Source organism: Cokeromyces recurvatus (assembly GCF_025118155.1).
Source record: "Cokeromyces recurvatus strain NRRL 2243 chromosome Unknown BX663scaffold_25, whole genome shotgun sequence".
In the NCBI taxonomy this organism is placed as follows: Eukaryota; Fungi; Mucoromycota; class Mucoromycetes; order Mucorales; family Mucoraceae; genus Cokeromyces; species Cokeromyces recurvatus.
This window is the reverse complement of record NW_026251411.1, coordinates 38196-55474: the sequence shown is the minus strand read 5'-3', so window position 1 is coordinate 55474 and position 17279 is coordinate 38196. Positions and strand designations below refer to the sequence as shown.

At 29.6% G+C, this 17279-nt stretch overlaps 9 protein-coding genes across 9 annotated transcripts; 8 read left to right on the top strand and 1 right to left on the bottom strand.

The window, feature by feature from the left end:
* Positions 1 to 286: 286 nt before the first annotated feature.
* BX663DRAFT_406869 (kinase-like domain-containing protein) lies at positions 287 to 817 on the top strand (the record flags this gene model as incomplete). Its single annotated transcript, XM_051522261.1, has 2 exons — positions 287 to 552; positions 634 to 817. Coding segments are annotated over 2 exons (450 nt in total), but the record flags the coding sequence as incomplete, so codon positions are not given.
* Positions 818 to 907: 90 nt separating this feature from the next.
* Positions 908 to 1356, top strand: BX663DRAFT_439847 (kinase-like domain-containing protein; the record flags this gene model as incomplete). Its single annotated transcript, XM_051523358.1, has 2 exons — positions 908 to 996; positions 1101 to 1356. 2 exons carry the CDS (start codon positions 908 to 910, stop codon positions 1354 to 1356), a joined length of 345 nt encoding a protein of 114 aa, XP_051380071.1.
* A 264-nt stretch (positions 1357 to 1620) lies between these two features.
* On the top strand, positions 1621 to 2659 carry BX663DRAFT_518518 (TB2/DP1, HVA22 family-domain-containing protein). Its single transcript, XM_051528879.1, has 3 exons — positions 1621 to 1954; positions 2025 to 2212; positions 2296 to 2659. The coding sequence occupies exons 1-3, from the start codon at positions 1681 to 1683 to the stop codon at positions 2419 to 2421; spliced, it is 588 nt and encodes a 195-aa protein (XP_051380070.1). The 5' UTR covers positions 1621 to 1680; the 3' UTR covers positions 2422 to 2659.
* Positions 2660 to 3215: 556 nt separating this feature from the next.
* BX663DRAFT_439884 (uncharacterized protein) lies at positions 3216 to 3413 on the top strand (the record flags this gene model as incomplete). The annotated part of the gene is made up of 1 exon (XM_051523360.1): positions 3216 to 3413. A coding segment is annotated over one exon (198 nt), but the record flags the coding sequence as incomplete, so codon positions are not given.
* A 202-nt stretch (positions 3414 to 3615) lies between these two features.
* Positions 3616 to 3915, top strand: BX663DRAFT_440023 (uncharacterized protein; the record flags this gene model as incomplete). The annotated part of the gene is made up of 1 exon (XM_051523371.1): positions 3616 to 3915. A coding segment is annotated over one exon (300 nt), but the record flags the coding sequence as incomplete, so codon positions are not given.
* A 717-nt stretch (positions 3916 to 4632) lies between these two features.
* Positions 4633 to 5592, bottom strand: BX663DRAFT_518514 (40S ribosomal protein S23). Its single transcript, XM_051528878.1, has 2 exons — positions 5572 to 5592; positions 4633 to 5125 (listed from the first exon to the last, which is right to left on the bottom strand). The coding sequence occupies exons 1-2, from the start codon at positions 5573 to 5575 to the stop codon at positions 4692 to 4694; spliced, it is 438 nt and encodes a 145-aa protein (XP_051380067.1). The 5' UTR covers positions 5576 to 5592; the 3' UTR covers positions 4633 to 4691.
* A 2284-nt stretch (positions 5593 to 7876) lies between these two features.
* Positions 7877 to 9629, top strand: BX663DRAFT_477314 (uncharacterized protein). Its single transcript, XM_051524282.1, has 10 exons — positions 7877 to 8067; positions 8117 to 8349; positions 8413 to 8499; positions 8559 to 8627; positions 8694 to 8825; positions 8896 to 9039; positions 9106 to 9226; positions 9288 to 9339; positions 9398 to 9469; positions 9539 to 9629. Exons 1-10 carry the CDS (start codon positions 7895 to 7897, stop codon positions 9578 to 9580), a joined length of 1125 nt encoding a protein of 374 aa, XP_051380066.1. The 5' UTR covers positions 7877 to 7894; the 3' UTR covers positions 9581 to 9629.
* An 805-nt stretch (positions 9630 to 10434) lies between these two features.
* On the top strand, positions 10435 to 12139 carry BX663DRAFT_518511 (cation efflux protein). Its single transcript, XM_051528877.1, has 7 exons — positions 10435 to 10700; positions 10778 to 10873; positions 10941 to 11077; positions 11145 to 11185; positions 11240 to 11360; positions 11424 to 11487; positions 11551 to 12139. The coding sequence occupies exons 1-7, from the start codon at positions 10478 to 10480 to the stop codon at positions 11985 to 11987; spliced, it is 1119 nt and encodes a 372-aa protein (XP_051380065.1). The 5' UTR covers positions 10435 to 10477; the 3' UTR covers positions 11988 to 12139.
* Positions 12140 to 16031: 3892 nt separating this feature from the next.
* Positions 16032 to 16986, top strand: BX663DRAFT_488575 (uncharacterized protein; the record flags this gene model as incomplete). The annotated part of the gene is made up of 2 exons (XM_051524827.1): positions 16032 to 16041; positions 16142 to 16986. The coding sequence occupies 2 exons, from the start codon at positions 16032 to 16034 to the stop codon at positions 16984 to 16986; spliced, it is 855 nt and encodes a 284-aa protein (XP_051380064.1).
* Positions 16987 to 17279: the final 293 nt, after the last annotated feature.

The window sequence follows — 17279 nt, the reverse complement described above, 5'->3', positions numbered from 1 at the left end:
AAAGACAACATTACCTCTTACACGACATACCTATAATGACGAAGTGGATGCATTCTTTTCAAGTCATAATCCAGAAGATGAACCTGATGAATATGTTTTATCTTCCTCTTATAAAATGAAAATACTTCGTCGACAACATCAAAGAGGTCCACCGTGGATTACTGATTGGCCTCACTTTTTAACGACAGAATATTTCGAAAATTATGGTCCTGAAGATCGAACGATACCCGATGACGAGAAAGAAAGACGTCAACCTATTCCTGAAGGTGCCATGTTTACACATTATTTTGATGCTAAATTTCCTATCTTGGGTAAAATAGATATAGGTGAATTCTCTGAAGTTTGGAAAGCGCGTTGTCCTGTTACAAATGAATTATGTGCAGTCAAGAAATCAAAGTCCATATTTACAAATTGGGATGATCGATGGCAGCAATTAATTGAAGTAGAAAACCTGAGAAAAGTGAAAGGAAGTGAACATTGTATTGAGTTAATGAATGCATGGGAAGAAAGAGGATTTTTATTTATTCAACTTGAATTCTGTCCTGGTGCAAGGTAATGATGATATTTAATGTGATGTGTAGTCTATTATTATGTAAGAAAAAAAAAATAACAGTTTCTATTCTATGTGTGTAGCCTTGAGAAATACATTAAATTCAAAAAACGTCAAATAGATGAAAATATAGTATGGAAAATATTTTATGAAATTGTACTTGGTGTACAAGATATTCATCAAGCCAACATTGCTCATTTGGATTTAAAACCGTCAAACATATTAATTGCTAAAGATGGCTGCATAAAAATCACGGACTTTGGTATTTCAGTGCAAATCCCTGCAGTAAGTAATACGGGTTTATTGGAAAAAAAAAAAAAAAAAGAGGAGAAAACTAATAAATACATATTTCAGAATATGAAATGGGTAAAAGGAGAAGGAGATAGAAGATATATGGCGCCCGATTTACTTCGAGAAAACTTTGACAAACCAGCTGATATCTTTAGGTAAAAAAAAAAAAAAAAAAAAAAAAATACATATACACATATGTATATACATATATCTATTTTTTGATTCTATTAGATGGGACTTATATAATATATATACATAGTCTTGGACTTATTTTACTTGAATTATCAACCGGTATTATATTACCTGATGCAGATGAAACATGGGAATTATTAAGAATTGGTGACTTCTCCAAGCAAAAGAAAGCTTTGTCAAAAGTATCCTTGGAAATGAGTGAAATGATTGAATGGTTATTAACAACTGAAGCTAAAGAACGTCCAACGATAAAAGATATTATGTCACATCCATCTTTCGTTAAAATTGATAATATGCAAAAAAAGAAAAAACATATGTATTAGCAAGTTATTTAGATGAATTGAATAATGCTGAAGCAGAGAGGGAAGCTCAAAAAGAAGCTGAATTATTAAGAAAAATTGAAAATGGTGAATATGGTTTATCAACTCCAGTTGATAGAATATTTTAATAATTAAAATAAATAACAGCTTATGACACACCACATACTTTCGGCTCTTTAAAAAGTTGATATTGTTATTAATGTGAGACAGGAGAACTCTCGTAGTCGCCCTTTTTTTTTATTTTTGTTGAGTTTCTTTTCTTTTTTTTTTTTTTTTTCTATCCTTTTCTCTCTTTTTCCTTTTCTTTATTATTATTATTAATAATAAATGTCTACACCTGTCGATAATAGTACATCTCAAGCAGCTCAAGCTCAAGCAGCCGCTATGAACATGCTTGACTTGGTAAAGAATAAAGCCAACTATTATTTAACTTCCTTGGATAGAGAGCTTAGTAAACACGAGTGTGCTAATGAAATTGAACGTCGTACTGGTTTGCCCAAGGCCTATGTTGTCCTTGGTACTGCCTTTGTTTGTGTTTTGATGATTTTCTTTAATCTTGCCGCTCAACTATTAACAAATGCTCTTGCTTGGGTTTATCCTTGTAATATATATAGATATATAATAAAAAATAAAAATAAAACGCGTCTAATTTTTTTTTAATTCTATAATAGCTTATGCTTCATTCAAGGCTATCGAATCTCCTTCAACTACGGATGATACTCAATGGTTGACTTATTGGACAGTGCTTGGTTTTGTTCAAATAATTGAATACTTTTCTGATATTTTGCTTTATTGGTTCCCCTTCTATTATACTTTTAAGACTATTTTCATTCTTTGGCTTATCTTGCCTCAATTTAGAGTAAGTTCATCAAGTTATAACTATATATATATAAAGAGAGAGAGAGAGAGAATATGCTTATTTATTATAATAATTACTATTAGGGTGCTCAATTTGTTTATGAACGTTTCTTACGTCCTTTCCTTTTGAATGCTCAACCTAGTATTGAACGTCATACTAACGCATATACAAGTCAATTTGGTGCTACACCTGTCGAAAAGACTCAGTAATGGATTACATAATTCATTCTTCTTTTTTTTTTTCCTCCTTTGTTGTTTCATAATATAGACATAAATTTCTATTACATATATGAATATGTATATGTATAAGAATACAACTATATGATTTCTATACTGCATAAAGAAGATTGTATAGATACATGTCTTTTTCTTTTAAATTATTTTAGATGTATGAAATAAATCATATCTCCGAGTTATTTATATATGAAACATAAAAAATAATAGAAACCATGGATAGATTTTTATTGTTTTGTAATCAAATAATAATACAGATTATTTTATTTTCATTGCATTGAAGCAGACTATTAAAAAAAAAAAAAAAAAAAAAAAAAAAAAAAAAAAAAAAAAAAGGAGACTCTAGGTGTGTGTTGAAGAAATCATATGATCAATTCATCAGACAGAATTTGTGTAATCTTAATGCTAAACGTACGTTGTTCATCACAATAGTTTTTCTAAAATTATATACAGCGAGAACGGTCACATTGCAAAAAATTAAATGTCCTTTTACTGAAAAATAAATTCTACTCTGCCCAAAGTGAATGGCACTAAGCTGAAAATAATTGTCCTTAAATAAAATCTACTTTGTTTATTCATGCCAATAAAATTTGTCTTTTTGATTGAAGGGGGAGGGGGGAAATGTCACAATAGATTAAATCAAATTGGCTATAAAAAAAAAACAGTATAAACTTTTAAAGATTTTAAAACTGGTCGACTTTTCTTTCTTCGCTTTTGTTTCAAAGCTTCGCAAAAACGAATATATATTTTTCTTTTACAAAGATGAGTAGGAAAATATCTATAACGAACAGGAAAGAATTTTTTTCGACCCTATGGAGGATGTTCTAGCGCAGATCACAAATCTCAACATTGTACTGGAAATTATTATCTCTCAAAGCTCCTATTTAGACACTCACAAGTCTATTGAAGAAAAAAAAACGGGAAGAAAAGCGATAATAAAAAGCCAAAAAGGCCGTTACCCAAACTAAAAATCAAAGCGTACTACTTATTACACTGATTATAACGATAAGACAAGAGAGATATTTATGAATCGAACGCTAGAAAAATGCTGAGTTAAGAGGAAGGACAATCTGATTTGCAAAGGAGCTTGATATCAAGCCTCGTACTGCTCGACGATGGTGGGAGCATTTCTAAAAAAGAATATATGTATATACATATATATATATATTATATAAACTTTTAGAAAAGAATGCTGGCTGTAAAAGCTCTTTCACATTTGAACACGAGGAATACATTCAAAATCTACTTGACGAGGATTCTCAGCTTTACACTGAAGATGTTATTAATAACTTATCTAAACATTTTATGGAGGTCTCTATTTCTAAAACGCAACTTATCCATCGCTTTGAGAAACAACATACTAGTGCCAATCAAAAAGCCTACATTTGGACCCCTAAACCAGAAGCTCTGTCAGCTATTATTTACAGACAAAACACGAATGGTTCATGGAATGGAAAGAGTCTGATTTAGATTTCATAAAAAAAAACAGTGTCTTTATTGACGAAACTAGATTTTATACTAATTTGAGGCGTAAATAGGCCAGATCCGATATTGAAACACCCGCCATAGTAAAGATACCAAAAACTAAAGTCCCATTACAGACAAACACTGATGCTATACACGCACTTATTGTCATTCATGTAGCAATAAAGAAGTCACCACAAAGAAAAGATAGGGGGCCATGCAAGAAAAAAAGTGAACAAAAGTAAAGAGCGTGCTTGCAGATGAGTTTAATAGAGAGAAACTAATCATAGAGTACGTTGGTATTAATGATAATAATGCTCAGGATAATATCCACGTCTGTAACCAAGAGTACAACAACTGTGCACTTTATCAAACGCATTCATATTCTGCTTAATTTTTATGAATTTTATTGAAAAACTAAAGGGAAACTACATCATTATGTACAATCCGTCATTCCATAAGTTTTTATTGATTTAAATACATTGTTGAATTTCAAAAAAAAAAAAAATACATTGACTTAACGAGTCACTTTTAATATTTTTTTTGGCGAGATAAACGACTTGACAAACAGTTGCCGTCTTCTAGGAGGAGATCCAGGAGAAGATTTTATTTTGAATACTTTCAAGCATTTTTTAGGACTATTATTTATTAACACCTAAATATATAAATAAGATAATTTAACAAAAAAAAAAAAAAAAAAAAAAAAAAGCAACCAAAAATGAATAATTTTTGACAAGTTTGTGCATTTATTTATATAATCTGCATATAAAAAAAAATAGTATTTAAGATCTGGGCTTTTCCTTCTTTTCCTTGTACAAAGCAAGAAGGGAAACACCAGCGACCTTGACGACCTTGAAACGGACACCAGGAATATCACCAATAGCACGACCCTTACGACCGAAACCAGCAATCAAAACTTCATCGTTTTCATCAACATAGTTCAAACAACCATCGTTGGGAACGAAAGCAGTGACCTTCTTACCATTCTTAATGAGTTGAACACGAACACACTTACGAATAGCAGAGTTAGGTTGCTTAGCTTCAACACCAATCTTTTCAAGAACAATACCCTTAGCGTGAGAAGAACCACCGAAGGGAGAAGAACGGAAAGCGGTACCGAGGGCTCTCTTCTTGTATTGTTTATCAGCCCAACGTTGATCACGACGATGAATACGGAGCTTACGAGCTGCGTTCAAACCTCTAGGTTGTCCCTTACCTAAGATATAATAATAGATTAATAACTTAATTCCATAAAAAATATCATGTCAATTAATGAATTTAGCAGCTTTTTTTTTCTGAAAAAAAATAATATGGAAATAGATAAAATGAATGTTGTTTTTTATTTTTGCTCCTTTGTTAATGTAAATTCCAAGTCGATATATATATATTTATAACTCTCCTGGAGCTGTATGTACAGTACAAATAAAGAACGTTACTGAATATTCGAGTCCATCAATTTAATTGAATGCTTTCATATACACATTTGAATGAATTATATATGCTTCTTGTGCGCCATTCCTATAATGTCTTTTTTTTTTGACAGCCGAAACTTTTGAATTTCGAAATTGCCCAATCTATATACCATCCATCCCATTCTCTTTATCCATATCCATTTTATCTATACGCTAAATCCATTAATTGACATGTTTGATTATTACGCACCCATGATGGATTATATTCAAAAAGGAGGAATATTATTATTTCTGCTTTTCGTTAATAATTTTGTTGTTTTTTTTTTTTTTTTTGTATTTTTTTACGCTGCGCCTGCAATACGAAATTACATTATCTAATTTTCTTTGGTTTATTTCATGTCCGAGTCGGAACAGAATCGAAGTGATATTTTTATCGGAAATAAATATTAGTGTTGAATAAAATTTTTAAGCACCATAATCAAATAATATTGTATTACTTGAGAGAGATCAAAGAAAAAAAAAAAAAAAAAAAAAAAAGCTAACAAAGAAACTAAAAAAAAATCTTTTGGTAATCAAAAGGGAAGAAGAACAGAGGACTGTATAAACATTTGATCAAGTCAGTATAAGGAGAGGGCATGATTTTAAGACGAATTCTACGATGGTAAAGATAATCAAGATTAAAGAGTATACTACATACTGCAAACCAGCAAATAATCCTCGAAGGAATAGAGAAGCTGTTTCATGCCATATGTGGCCTTTTATATTTGTTGAGAAAATGTTGAAGTAGAAAAAGTTGTCATAGTTTACGTTTTATCCAAAAATTATTGAGATACATTGAAAAAAAAAAAGAACTCTTTCATACAGGAACATGAATAACCAATACATACATATCATACGTATATTTATTTATTTACTATACTTATATTGAGATAATAATGTGAGAGATTGATAAACATAGATAATACATTAATAGCCAATAAAATTATAATCAACTTATTTCTTAGTCTTACCGTCAATGCATCAGCTTGCCTTTACGTCAACTAGATGGCTTTATTTTATTTTTCGTGTATTACTGTTGGTGACTACAGTCTCCTTTTTATTTGATAGGAGTGGGGGGGCAATGGTAGAGGAGAAGGTTTTCACAAAATATACTGGTCTTGAAAGAGTCTGTAGACCTTAATACAGACACAATGTGTCGAAAGTTTAAAACAGCAACTCTATCATGAGTCCAAAGTTCATGCTCAGCAGAATTCAAGCTGTTTTCGGTGGCACACTTATTAAATACTACTAATCAAGTCTGCTTTTCACCCGTTGAAATACGAAAACAATTACCTGAGAGATACATGGTAAAGAGCCTTTGAATTTTTTCGCTTTTTTTTTGTTATTGTTGTTGTTGGTTTGTCTAGAAAAGAACTAAGAATACCTGAAGTCAAGATGTAAATACTGTATTAGTCAATATATAATGATGTGTTATAAAACACTCAGTAGTAATATCTATTATATTGTTACAATAAAATAGATATCGAATGAGTAGATTGATGACCTTAATATACACAAACATGACTGTTTCCTTCTTTAGACATATACTATGTACATATAAAAAATTTATAGTAAGACAAACTAACATATAGTTGTGCCTGAATGACGAACATATCACAATCGATCTGTGTATCCTAATTCTATTGTGTGTTTTATACATGTTTGTATTTTATTATAATATACAAGCCGAAATACATACAGGCATATATATATTTATATATGAGAGCTTATAAATGAGTAGATATCAAATTATTTTGAAATCTATAGATATTGTTGTATTAAACATCATAATAAGAAAAGATGTATATTGCTTTAAACATCCTACTATTATCTATTATATAATAACATTTTGCTATTCAAGAGAGAAACATACTAGATACAAGGGCCTTTCCTTTTTTTTTTTTTTTTTTTATGCATTCCACTATTCATTTATTCTATATAGAGGAATTTCATCCTTTTTCAATATAAAAATATTAAATTCTTTTTTTTTTATCTTCTCTATCTACATTATTGCTATGATGACAGCTGATATTTCAAAGGTGTTACCCTATTTTTGAAATAGACATATCTATTATTATGATGGCCATTCTTTATTTATTAGCTATGTGAAATTAATATATCTAAATTAAAACTTATACGGTTATACATTGTGGATTGTACAATTAGGTCATGGTCTCTTATGTCAAGCTAAATGTATACAGATATATGTGTATAGACATGTGGTCTAAGAGTAAGGTATTAGGGCTGTGGGCATATATCACAAAAGTTTAGATTTCTCAAATCCTAAAGAAGCATTTAATTTGTATAAGGTTTACAAAATATAGCATTCTTCGCAATAATGATCACCGTATTCAAAGGAACAAATATGTATATGAATAAGAAATTTATACATATACAATGAGTAGATATTGGGGGGAGGGAGGGAGGAAGTGTAACGATATGAAGTATATAAAAGAAACCTATTTTTTCTTTCTATCAAATCTAATACAATACATACATACATACATACAAAAAAAAAAAAAAAAAAAAAGGAAATGAAACTTTTAAACCCATTATTTGTTTTTTCTAGTTTTGTAGCAAGTACTATTGCTCTTAATGCAGCATCCATATCTGATTGCCCTTCTTTAACTCCAAGAACAGGACCTGCAAAAGATATTACAGATCTTCGTATTGATGATATAAAAGTTGTAGGCGCATTAGGAGATAGGTACATACTTATTTAGATTGTCTATAACATTCTATTTACATACATAAAGTATCATGGCAGGATTCGGTATGCACGGTGTTGATTATGAAGGCTCCGGAATTATTAATATAAGCCTTATAACTGAATATCGTGGCAAAAGTTATGCTGTTGGTGGTGATACAGATGCGATCACTATTGCTAATTTTATGAAACACTATAATCCAGATATTGAAGGCGCCTCTGTACTTTCCCATCTTGCTTCATTGTGTACTGGTGGGAATTGTACTTTACCACTATCATTTTGTAAGTCAGTTAAATTCATAGAATTAAATAATCGTTCATAGTAATGACTTGTAAATATGATAGATCGACCTTTAAGGGATAACCTAAATGGTGCTCAAAGTGGTGCCATTGCCAAGAACTTGGATTATGAATTGGACTATCTTATTCTTCGTAAGAATCTAGTTCTAGTTTTATAATTGTATATGATTCTAACTCTTCTGCCATTACAGGTATGAAGTCTTATATCCTTTCGACTAGCTATAAAAATGATTGGAAAATGATTACTATTCAAATTGGCAGTAAAGTATTCATCTATATTATATATTGACATTTTTATTATAACGATACTATAAATACAAATATAGGTAATGATCAATGTAATACTTGTAAAACTGGCTCTAGTGTTAATCATGTCACTCCCGAAGCGTATGGAAATTATGTTGAAGCAGCCATTAAACGTATTAAAGATGAAGTACCAAAAGTTATTGTGAATTTATGTAAATATATATATATATATATGCATGTATAATTATTTTATATATATAACTAACTGTTATTTGAAATAAGTGGGTACTTTTAAAGTATCAGGAGTATATCCCTTGACTCATGGAAATGCTTATTGTGTACCTAACGGATTCTTAAAGAATACAGATGAATGTGAGTGTTTTAGTTCTGCTGAAAACATGGCTAACATGGACAAAATTTCTGATGGTAAATAAATAAATAATTAAACAAATATAATAGGATCAATCTCATATATTTATATCTACAACATAGCTTATAATACAAAGCTACAAGCTATTGCTAACAAATATAAAGGAACGACCAATGGTACCTTTGCTGTTATGTATAATCCTATGCCTATTGATTTATCAAGTTTCCCTATTGATGCTCTAAGGTTTACATACATATATGGCTGTATAAATTAGAATAAAATGCTTACTAACACTAACTTATAGTAATATTGATTGTTTCCATCCCAGCTTAAAGGCTCATCGATGGATTGCAAAGGTAAATCAAATTTCTAACAATTGAATATATGACTCATGTATGTTAAAAATGTATACAGGCTGTTTGGAATCAAATGTTCTTAAAGAGTGTATCAAAGCCTTCAGACATGAAATTTAATGATAAACTTCAGGTAAATAAGAAAATGATTTAAATGTATATAATATATCAACTTATCGTTTTCTATATTATTATTTGATAGGTGTATTGTCCTACTGATAACGACAGATTACCTGTTGCTTAAATCGGCCCTTTTTTTTAATTATTTTTACTATATAAAATATGACTTCTTACATCAATTTTACTTGATTGCAGTAGTATTTTTTTTTATCTTTATTTATTATTGTGTTTTATACATGTATAAATATATGAGCTATGAGCTAATGGTTGCTTTTTGGGAAGGTTTCCTAGTAGTACAGTATTACTGTCTTTATTAAATTCTGCAACAAAAGACATAAACTAAACTCTGCAGAATGCTTCACAACTCTACCATCATTGGTATAGAAAGATTCACCCCCTGAAGAGTACATATTGTTTTTTGAATCTAGTTTAGTTAGTATATATATACATACATACATATATATATACTATATTTGCTTCTTGTCTCTTGGAGTAACTTTCTTCACTAAAACATTAGACTCATTTATAATATTTTTCATTTTAACTTGTAAGACAGACTCAAAATCGATTATGGTTTCAATTTTATCGAAATCTATTTTATTGGAGGAGCTCTCTCTCTCCTTTTTTTTTTTTTTTGCCATTCAATATGATGACTCATTTGCTGAATTGGAATGGAAGGAGTCTACGAAGGGGGGAGGGTCCTTTTTTTTTCTTTGTTAGTTTAGGATTACTGTTTGGTAATATGTCTTAAAAAAATGAAAGAAAGGCAAAATACATGTGTTCAATAATAATTTGATTGGTTTAAAAAAGCTGTATTTGGAAGGGGGAGGTATTACTAACAAAAATTTGTTTATTTTGTTGACAGTATTTATTATATACTTGACTTCAAAACAATAGAATTTGTTTGGCTGAAATTGAATTAAAAATAAAATAATTTCAACTTTTTTTTTTTTTTTTTTTTTTATTTAATTTCTTTTTTGTTTTTTAGTATTTCTTACAAACACATTCATTTCGATAAAAGATGACTACTTCGAATTCGGAAAGAGCACCACTTTTAGGTGCTCAACTTCCAAGTGATGGAAATGTAGTGTCTTATACCTATACTCAGCAAAATTGTACAAATGTGACTTTGAAGGATCGCTCAGCAGCAGCATTAACAAAAAAAAAGTTATGGTTTGCAGTTGGCTTGGCTTGTCTTTTCTTTACAACTGAATTAATTGCCGGATATTTTGCTAATTCTTTAGGTAAACTATAAAAAGAAGAAAAGGCCTTTTTTTTACTTGGAATCCACTGCTAACAAAAAATTTTAAAACGTATGTAGCTTTAATGTCCGACGCGTTTCATTTGTTATCAGATGTTGCTAGTTTTATCGTCGCTCTTGTTGCTATTTATTTGGCAGAGAAGCCAGCAACGAAAAGTAAGGTTTAATTAAAGGTTATTGTTAATCTCATTTACTTAGGAGGATGTTTTTTCTTTTTTTTTAGAGCATACATTTGGATTTCATCGTGCAGAAGTGATTGCTGCTTTAGTTTCTGTTTTGACTATTTGGATTCTTACAGGATTCTTAGTAAATGAGGCTATTCAACGTATAAAGAATCCTCAAGTAATCAATGCTAAGTTGGTATGATTAAACTGTGTATGATTTTTACGATTTATATTCATATCTTTTTTTTTCAATGTAAATTTAGATGTGCGTTACTGCTATAATTGGCGTTTTGGTAAATGTCATGTAAGTTTTGATTATTCATACAAAAATATACATGTATATTAATAAGCATATTAGCTTGGCCTATGTATTAGGTGGACATCATCATGGACACTCTCATGATGGACACTCTCATGATGAAGAAGACCATTCAATTACAACCATTGGTAATGAAACCAATTCTCATGTGCCTCATAAGGTATATAAAGACATATAATAGTTATTTCGAGTGTGGATATTTGGTATTCATATATTCTTATAGGAAACTAATATTAATCTTCGAGCTGCTGCTCTTCATGTTCTTGGTGATTTATTAGCATCTGTTGGTAAGATTGAAAGAGGGATAAAGAGTCAAAGATGATTAATTTTATTATGTGTGTTTTTTTTAGGCGTCTTGATTTCTTCAGTTATTCTTATTTTTAAACCCGAATATACCATTGTTGATCCAATGTGCACCTTTTTGTTTTCAATTTTAGTTTTATATACAACTTATCATCTCGTACAAGATTCATTAGCTGTGCTTATGGAAGGCGTTCCTGGTAATATTCATCCTGATCTTATTGAGAAATCCCTTTTAGAAGTTCCTGGCGTTATTGCTGTACATGATTTACATGTTTGGACTTTGTCTCCTGGTAAATACTCTTTGACTGCTCATATTAAAGTAGATCAAAGCGTTTGTAGTTATGATGAGGTCTTATCTAAAGGTCAACATATCATTTGCGATCTATTTGGTGTACATCATTCTACTCTTCAAATTGAATCTGATAATACTGGTTTTACAAGTCATTGTAACCCAGAATTATGCTCAGTTCAACAAACTCATTAAAAAAAAAAAGAAGTATATATTATTTACATTTTATTATTTCCATACGTTATATAATAAGCACGCAAATCTTTGTTACATTATAATCATACATACATTTTTTTTTTTTTTTTTTGGGAGCGAATATGTAATAAAAATATAACCTGTTTCTCTAACTTGCATTATATACAATTGAAGTGACTCTATAGTAATTTTAAACAGGTGTTTTTCAAGTAAAATTACTACTAATATTACGTGGAAGATTTTATGTACATCCTAATGATGATGATTCATTCCTCAAATATACTATGTGCATAGCTACTCTATTTTTATGTCTACCACGGATAGTTTTTTTTTTTTTTTTTTTTTTATACAAATGTACATAAATAAATCTTTTTTTCTTTTTTTGTCCATTATAAATTAAAGTAATTTAATAGAATAAACAATTTATATAAAAACAAATACTATAAAAGTTGTGTTAGAGATTGACTATGACTCTCTTTTTGTTATTTTAAAAGTCAAATAACACTAATAAATGTGAAACACGTTCTCCTCTTTTTTTTTTTTTTTTTTAAAAAAAAAAAAGGGAAAAAATAGTATAATTTTTATTTCATTTATAATAATAATAATAATAATAATAATAATAATAAAAGTATTGATGTATGCCTCTGCTAAAACACTTTAATTACGTGCTCACGATATATACATATATATAGGACATATATACACATATATATAGAACATATATACATATATATAGAACATATATACACATATAGATCATGATAAATAGCTGAATGCAAATATTAATCTAATCCTAGTTAGGGATATGTTTGGTACCAAAATCCGACAATTTGTAGAAGCTATTGAAGAGGACATGATATGGATAAATGTGACTGGACAGTCGACTAACTTCCTCTAGCACTGAAGCGGACTCCAATACTAAAAAAAGCTTCTATGCCACAGTCATAGTGGCACGGGCAACATGTATGAATCGTACCATCCATGTCTCTTAATAACTTACTACAACTACTATGTAGTGACTACTATGTAGTTTGAACTAAAGAAAAGAAAAGAAAAGAGAAAAAAAAAAAAAACAGATAATCTCAGATAAACTAATAAAATTAAAAGGTCACAACATTCATCATCGTTATTAATTGTTATTGGCTACAATTTTTTTTTCATGCATAATAGTAATTAAAAAAAAGGGGGGGAGGGAAGAGATCATCAGCGTATATTATAGTTTTTTTTTTCACATTATACTATATATCTTGCTTACTATTACTCTTATAATAAAATTCTTTATTTAATAGAAAAAAGAAAAGAAAATGCATACATGTAGTATACTCGTATCATTTATAGAAGAAGAGGGATATTTTATAGTAAAAAAAAAAATATGTGTATATGATAAGCATATAATATTATAACAGATGCATTTTTATTATTTGACAACATTATCATCAACCCTATACAACAAACACTAAACATGACATGAAAATGATGATTTATTTGACAACAAAAAATAGACAACAAAATTAATAAAATCATTTTATATATACACATATTCAAATAGATGCTGTCTTGTTGAATTTATCCTCTTTTTGTGTGTGTATAAAATATACCTTAATAAAGGAATTGCTATAGAATAAGCTCTGGATATAAGCATAAATAATATTATAAAAGATGGATTACATAACACAGGATAAACGATAAAATATATCATATCTTACTGTATATAACATTTTATAAATAATATAATATAAAACTTATTGACATTCAATCGTCTAGATGTATAAATTATATTTTTATAACCTTGACAAAGGATTCAGGTCGTCTTTGATCCAATACAATAAAATATAAAAAGACATCAGGAACCTATACTTAAATCAAACAATTTAAAACCTTAATCAGGTCATTATAACGCCCAATAGATAATAATATATATAAATCAGTAGCTTGAATCAACAATACGTATATATCTGCTGAATACTAACACTGTTTCAAGACTCATTAATATAAATACAAGCAATTGGTATAGACACAAAATAGTCTTTATATCATTCTTTTTACATTGAATAAACAAGTCACAAACTATACTGTACTTCTTTTTAGTTTTCTTTCTTTTTTTTTCTTCTTTAAATCATACCGTCAATTAAGCATATATTAAAGTCATATACTCTAGTTTATACTTGTATAATGTATACTATAGATCATACCGCAACATAATATTTTTTATTTTATATACTCTATATATACCATTATTTACAAATCAATAAATAAAATTCTTTATCATTATCTCGTCTATGCTGTTGTCAAATTGGACAGCATATATTATTATTTGTGTGTAAAATAATTTATTCATATAATTTTAGGCAGTCAAACATTATATAGGTTAACATGTTTAAGTCAACCCCATAAAATTCAAAAGGTTGTCTGCGCAAGTTTTTTTTTTTTTTTTTTTTAGAGCTGAACTTTAATTTCCTTCTGTTGCATTAACTGACTCCAAAAAAAAAAAGGTACAATTTGATTTTATGTGTATATATTTTTTTAAGAGGAAAAACCATTCCAAAATAGTAGTAAAAAGATACATGTTGGCTCACATTAGTGCTAATCATTCATTTTTTTTTTTTTACATTTTATATTTTATATGATATCATAAAATAGTATAAAATCAGAGAAAAAAAAATTATGTATAATAATAAATTACGTATTATAATAAATAAAAAGTAAACCATATACAAAATTAGAAGCAAAATGCCTTATATGTTGTTTAATGATGTAATATGATATGAATAGTTAGTTAAAATTTAAAATTGGGCAAGTGTAAACACTTCTTTGTTACACTCCCCCATTTTTTTTTTTTTGTAAAAAAAAAAAGTGTTTTCATAATTTTTATTTTTTGAGCACGTAAAAAAAATGAGTCGCGCTTTTTTTTTTTTTTTTTCATTCAAAAAAAAAAGTTTTCAAAGCATTAGTCTTTTTTTTTCTCCTGAAATTTACACATCCAAAAAACCACGCTCAAAAAGGAAATTTTTATTTAATTGGTTCTTGTTCCCCCCACCTTTTTAACTATTATTTTGCAAATGAAAAAAAAAGATGTTGTTTTTTTTAAAAAAAAAACATGAACTCAAATTTATTCTGATGGGGAAAATTGTACGCGATGCATTGTTTTTTTTTTAACTTTTGACAAAAAAAATAACTTACTCCTGTTTTTTTTTTTTAGGCAGAAGCTTGACACATTTTTTTTACTGAACTTTAATTCTTTTTTGCTGCATTAACTGACTTCAAAAAAAAAAGGTACAACTTTTTTTGATGTCTACATGCATTTTTTTTTAAAAAAACCCCCCCATTCCAAAAAGATGATAAAAAGTGACATATTATATTGGCTCACGTTAACACTAGTCATTCATATTTTTTTTATTTTACATTTTATTTTATAAAATAGTATAAAATCATAGAAAAAAAAATAAATATAATAATAAATTAAAAGTAAAATACATACAAAATTAAAGACAAAATGTATTATATGTTGTTTAATGATGTGATGTGATATGATGAGTTAAAGTATAAAACTGGGCAAGTGTAAACACTTCTTTGTTACACCCCCCCCATTTTTTTTTTGAAAAAAAAAAGTGTTTTCATAATTTTATTTTTTGAGCACGTAAAAAAAGAATCGCGCTTTTTTTTTTTTTTTTTTTTTTTTTTTTTGAATGAAAAAAAAAGTTTTTAAAGCATAAGTCTTTTTTTTTTCTCCTGAAATTCATACATCCGAAAAAACCACGCTCAAAAAGGAAATTTCCGGTTAATTGGTTCTTCTTCCCACACTTTTTTTATTATGATTTTGCATATGAAAACAAGATATAGTTTTTTTTGAAAACATGTAATCAAATTGATCTCAAAAAGGAAAATTGTACGTGATGCATTGTTTTTTTTTCTTTACTTTTTGACAAAAAAAAGGAGTAAAGTTCTTTTTTTTTTCTTTACTGAATGAAAGAGTTTATAAAAAAAATCATTTTATTTCCTTTTCCTTCCCTTTTTTTTTTTCTTTAATTAAATTATTTTCTAAAAATGTTTAACTGTAAGTATACTAATAATATATAAAATATGGGATATAGAAAAAAAAAAAGGGGTGATCATTGCTATGATTCTAATATAATTTTTTTTTAAACAAATGATAGTCTTCTCTCGCTCTTATGCTTCGTCCGCTGCTTCAACAGCAGCATCAACTGTTTACTATGCCGCTTCAACAGCGGCTTCAACTGCTTACGCGGCCTTGACGGCTACTTTCTTTCCTTCTCCTCCTCCTCCTCCTCACACCACCTGGCAGGCCGGTGGTGATGAATCCGACGATATAGCTGGTCTATTTTCTTATACTCTTCCTCCTCCTCTCTCCTCCGATGGCGTTGACGCCTTTCCCTTTGGTGCTGGTTCACTTGATAACGATGAAAATCGTTCTACATCGCGCTGGTCGCATGCTCTTCCTGGTGAAGAAGATCATTCTGTTTCGCGCTGGTCGTATGCTCTTCCTGGTGAAGAAGAAGATGGTGGTCAACAGACCGCCATTTTGTTAAGAGAAGATGTTGTGTCGCGCTGGTCGCCCCCACTTCCTGGTGAAGAAGACGCTGTTTCGCGCTGGTCGCCCCCACTTCCTGGTGAAGAAGAACCTGTTCCGCGCTGGTCGTTTGTCCTTCCTGGTGAAGAAGAAGATGGTGGTCAACAGACCACCATTTTGTCAATAGAAGATGTCGTTTCGCGCTGGTCGCCTCCTCTTCCTGGTGAAGGGGATTCCTCTGCTTCCTGGGTGTCCTGGCTCTCCCCTGAAGAGTCTCCTCTCGCTGCTGACATGGTCTCTCTCAATGGGCCATCCTCTCCGGCCTCCATGAAGTCTGAAGAAATGGATTTGGACATTGACTTCATGGAGGTCGATGATCCCGTAGATTTCCTCTGCGAAATCTTTGAGGGGATGGTCTTGGCTGCCACCGACGGTGATCCTATGGAAGGAATAATCTTTGGTAACTTCTAGGTCGGTGGTGGCCTTCCGAAAAGCAGTGAGAAGGAGGCTTTTGTTACAAGAAAATCAAAACTGCTACTACTACTGAAGCCAGGGCACCCTTTGTAAATATTGTGAATAGTCTTTGTATATACTTTTGTAAATATTTTTTTTTTGTACATATTCTTTGTAAATATTTTTTTTTCTTTTGTATATATCTTTGTAAATATTTTTTTTTCTTTTGTATATAATTTTTATTTTATTTTATTTTATGCCCCCTTTTTTTTTTATTTACTTTATGCCCCTCTTTTTTTTACTTTTTTTTT